General features: G+C 34.9%; 1 protein-coding gene across 1 annotated transcript; it reads left to right on the forward strand.

Annotated features, from left to right (window-relative positions):
* Positions 1–2,068: 2,068 nt before the first annotated feature.
* On the forward strand, positions 2,069–4,340 carry LOC111717559 (uncharacterized; the record flags this gene model as incomplete). The annotated part of the gene is given in 4 exon segments (XM_023493059.1): positions 2,069–2,569; positions 3,008–3,092; positions 3,200–3,364; positions 3,570–4,340. Coding segments are annotated over 4 exon segments (1,461 nt in total). The 3' UTR covers positions 4,287–4,340.
* Positions 4,341–4,949: the final 609 nt, after the last annotated feature.

The following is a 4,949-nucleotide window of genomic DNA, read 5'->3' on the forward strand; positions in this document are numbered from 1 at the left end:
GGTGTTAAACAAAAATCATTTTGCTTATAATGTGAATAGTTAGAAATGTCAAATATGACTGGTGCCCAAGAGAAAACGAGAAAGAAGAAAAGTATGGGGAGAGAAGGTAAAAAATTACCTAAATGATGTCTAAGACGAGACATTGTTAGATGTTTGCAGGTATAACCGAATAGGTTGTAAGTTATGAGAGAACTGAAGGATGAACGATTGGTTTAATTGGTTTTATAGGGGTTGACCGGTTGGGAAGGATTGAGAATAACGCGCGGGTGGTAAATTGTGCAAGGAAAGGGGGGTGTCAAAGGGAGCGGAACAATATGAGAGGAAAGTTGGAAAAGAAAATTAATAGAGAATTTAGAAAAATGGAAAAATTAGAGAAGGGAGAAAAAGAAAATTAATAACAAACATAATTTGGCAATGTTGACCGGAAATTTTAAAAAAATGAATAAAAATTAGAAGAAGGAAACCTTTGCGTTATGCTGTTTATTTATGGTTATTAAAATTTGTGTGTAGTTACATAAGTAAACAAAGACAGAGACAACAAAAGAAATTTGTAGAATTGTGGCGGATAAGCAAAAAGAAAAAGGTTTTATAATAGTTATAAACGTAAAACCGATGGATAATACAAAAATTAGCAGGATTATCATTGTTAACAAAGAGTTGAGAAATAGACAGATAAACAGAAAAATAAAAATTGACAAAATAACCAAATATAAAAGATTTGGGAATAGAAGAGGTAAGCTAGGATAGAACATATGGTAAAAAGAGCAAAATTAATGTAAGGAGAAATGTATGAGGTGGTAAGTGTTTGTGTTTGTGCAAGAAAGTGTGCGTTCTATGGTTGTGAGGTGTATGAGAAGATTAAAGAGTACAGAGAAAGCGTACGCAAAACAGGTGGTCTGAAACCGGTTTTTGAGCATGCACAGAAAGTGCGGGAAAGAAGCTAGTCCTTGCGCAACAATTAGAGAATCAACAGGTATGAATTAGTGACAAAAAGGTGAGCGGCTGTAGTTAAAAGTTAATGGGAGAACTAAACGTTATATTAAATGTAGCAACTAGAACGTAAAAGAAAGAAAGTATAAAATTGTTTAGACGAAGATAGGACAAAAAGGGAATCGCGAATGAAGGTGTACGGAAATCAAGTAGACGTAGATTATTAGATAGAGTGAAAATTAAGGAGTGGAAGTAATAATAACAATAATTTTACGAGAGTGATGTTTGTGAATGTAGGAATTGTATATGATGGGAAACAATGTACCATATGGAGACATGAGAGAGGAAAAAATAAATAGCTAGGTGTGAGAAAGGGGAAGGGGTTGAATGGGAAGGACGGCAAGAGGGGGGGGAAATTGATGGTTGAGATGTAAAAGGATGCTGATTCTAAGTTAATAAGTAGTTATGAAGAGAGAAGCAGGTGACAGAACGATTGAATGAGCGTTATATGTCGGAGATTAGGAATCAAAAGAGGGGGGGGGGTGGATGTTGAGGGTGCTTAGATGAAGGAAATACAAATAAAGGCGTGGAAATAAGTAATTATGAAAAGGGAGGAAGGGTACAGGACGATGATTGGGCATAATAATCGTCGGAGAAAAGGAAACAAAGAGGGGGGGGGTGGGCAAGGCAGTTAGACGAAGGAAAAGGAAAAAGGGGGGTTTTAATTTAAAGAAAAAAGACGGAAGAAGAGAAAATATTGACAAGATGGGGTGTCCGAGTGTAAGTTAGTGGTGATGGTGGAATTTGCGTAAATACGGTGCGGTTGTTGCTAAGGATGAGAAAGTACAAAAATAAGGGAGAGGAATAGACAGAGGCAGGGGGGGGTGAATGTCAAGTACAAGTACAATTTGTAGATCATTAGCAATAGAAAGGGGACGCAAAGTAATATGTGCATAAGAGATTTGTTAAATTTGTTTGCAATAAGATATGAAATTAAAATATATTGTAATGTGAGGCTTGTAATGGGAGCTACAAGATAATATATTGTGTAGAAAGACAAGGGGGGGGGGGGAAGGGATTAATTTGATAATTTGTAGTATTAGTTGAATATAAATTTATAATACTTATCATATTTTAGGAGAAATATGTGGCAAGACGGAGGGTCCAGTGGAAGTATTTATGATGATCCAGATGATTTTGATGCAGAGGAAACTGGGATACGGAATGAGAAGTTGGAGAAAGAGACGGTTTCCGATGGAGGAATGAAAGTTGTAAATACTAACACGGTGACGATAAATTTGAACATTGGGCAGGGAGCGATGGATAGTTCAAACATAAGACGTGGAGGAGATGACGAAGAATTAATGGAGAAGATCAAGCAGATAATGAATACTAGAAGTGAGGATTTAAAAGCTGAAATACAAAATGCGGCGGAGGACCGGACTGGTAGAATGTTTGAACAGGAGGAGAAGAAGATGGAGTTGGAAGTTAAGATAAATGATACCCTGATAAATATAGTAGAAGGAGTTGGAGGAGACAAAGGAGATACGGAAGCAGGAGATGTGAAGCTAGTTATAGTGATTGTGTTGGGCTGTTTGATTGTTTGTATAATCATAGTAGCTGTATATCTACGTTATAGGTTAGTGTAAACTTTGTAATGACCTGAAATTGGAAAGAATACAGGGTAAAACATTGATTATATCATTTTATAAAGATGTATGTTAACACGGGAGGGGATAAAGGAATAAAAGGAAGGGAAAACAAACTTAATTTTGTAATTTAAGATTAGAAAGGGTTTAGGTTTGTAATTAAGGATACGATGGATGATTGTGCAAGCAAGGAGATGAAATAAGTTTTAATTTTGCAACCAAAGATAAACGGCATAAATGTTTTATTTAAAGACACGAAGAAGATTTTAATTTTGCTTAAAGATATGAATTTTTATAGAAAAGATGAGATAAATGGTAATTTGCACTGAAAGTTATTTAAAAAATTATAATTGGGAAAAAAAAAAATTAACAATGGACAATTTGGATTTTGAATAAATAATTAGCGTATAATAAAAATTTTTTTTTAGGAATAGACCCCCTGTAGAATCTGAGACAATTAGGAAGCATGGACGGGAGGAAGGTTGGCTCAACCGGATGTGGCAAAATGGACAGGTGAGATGAAAGGAAGTAAAAGATTGAAACGCAGAAGTAGAATGGGAAAGAAAAGATAACAAAAACTCAAAAGGTAGAGGACAAAAATTAATTATTTTTTAATTTAGAATTGGTGTTGTAAGCGCGAACAGAGCGGTCAGAGTACGCGGGAGCCTGAGGAGTCCGGATATTTGACTCCAATTAATACGGTATCCGGGATCGTATATACTAGTACTGTGGCGCCTGAGGACAAAGGATTGGGAGAGGAAGCAAAGCAAGAGAAGATACAGAAGGTAAATAAAAGTGACAGAAAAAAAAATAAATAAGAAGCGCAAGGAAATAGGGTAAGTATAATTGGTTGGGGTGGGGTGGGTGGAGGTTAGGGTGAATAGACTAACTAACAGGGGTAGGCGGGGAGGGGGGGAAAATGAAGGAAAGAAAGGAGGGAAAAATTAATGAGATAAACATTTGAGAACGGACTTCAATTATCTTTTTTAGGTGAGAACGGGACTGGAGAATGCTAATTTTGTGTACGGGTATGCTGGGATGAGAGAGGAGGAAGGCATTTATGAAGATATAAATTGTGAATCAAGCGAAGTGTTGGGGAAGAAGATAGTAGGAAAAGTGGCTTTGAATGAACCACCGAAGAGTTCTGCAAAGATTGGCATTACTATTTCCAGTGATAAACCTTATCACACTTATGTAAATATTGAAGAAAGTGACAAAGGGCAGGAGGAAGGATCTGGTTTGGATGTTGGAGACATTAACAAGAAAGTAACTGCGCAAATACATGTGATTTCTGAAGAAAGGGAGAAAAACAGTGTAAAAAGTATCGACGGAGACGGAAACGATCGCGCAGCTTCAGATGATGGAAAGCCAGAGGAAGAAGGTCTAAAAGACGATAAGGATGAAGGAATGGAGAAGGGAAATAAGTTAGAGTACAGTAATAATGAAAATGATACCGTCATATCAGACAGTTTTGCTGAAAATGTTCGTCAAGCTATAGAAGAGGTCGAGAAAGAAAGGTTTGAAGGAGATGAAAGACTAGAACGTGTTCTTGAGAGCTTAGAAGAAGGAATGAGGAGGGAGAGAGAAGAAGGTGAACAGATTGATGTAAGAATCAAGCACATGAGTGAAGACACGCCTCGGAGAAGTGCAAGGTTGGTCGAAAAACAGTCGAAATTGGCGAAAGAAAACAATAAACCAAAAAAATGAAAGCTTGATTATTTGAAAGAAAAGTTTGAAATGTTTGAAACTATAATTGGGCAAGAACATTATTAATGTGAAATTAAACGAGAAATGTGATAGTGCAAAATTTTGCATACTTTGTTAAAAAAGTATATCTTTTAAGTAAGAAATTAAATGTGGTTTGTAATATTTTACTGAAATTTTAGTTGTAAAATAAAGAAATATACAAACCAAATGAAAATACGAATAGTATTAGAAGCTGAGAATGAACCGTGTGTTATGTTTATGTACATAAATATGAACATAAAGACATGTACAGTGTAGGATATCCTGTGTATTAAAATTAGTTTTATTGAGATATTATTGGTACATAAAAGTAAAAAGTTTTTTTTTACATTTTTTGATTTTTTATATTTTGTATTTTGTTTTCTTTTTGTTACCTTTTTTTGTATTTTTTCAATAACGTTGGTTTGCTGAGTAGCATAATTTCTGTTTAATAATAATCGATTTGAAAAAAAAAATTTAACATACACAAGCTAAAAATTTAAAATTTAAGAACAATGCAATTATTTTGGAATTTTGCCAAAAAAAACTGCCACGGATATAATTATTTTTTGAGGACTAAATTCCAAGGAAAACAACATGAAGATTAACGCATAAAGTTGAATTTTTATGTTTGATTAAAAGGGT

This window comes from Eurytemora carolleeae, unplaced genomic scaffold (assembly GCF_000591075.1).
Source record: "Eurytemora carolleeae unplaced genomic scaffold, Eaff_2.0 scaffold2758, whole genome shotgun sequence".
Classification (NCBI taxonomy): domain Eukaryota; kingdom Metazoa; phylum Arthropoda; class Copepoda; order Calanoida; family Temoridae; genus Eurytemora; species Eurytemora carolleeae.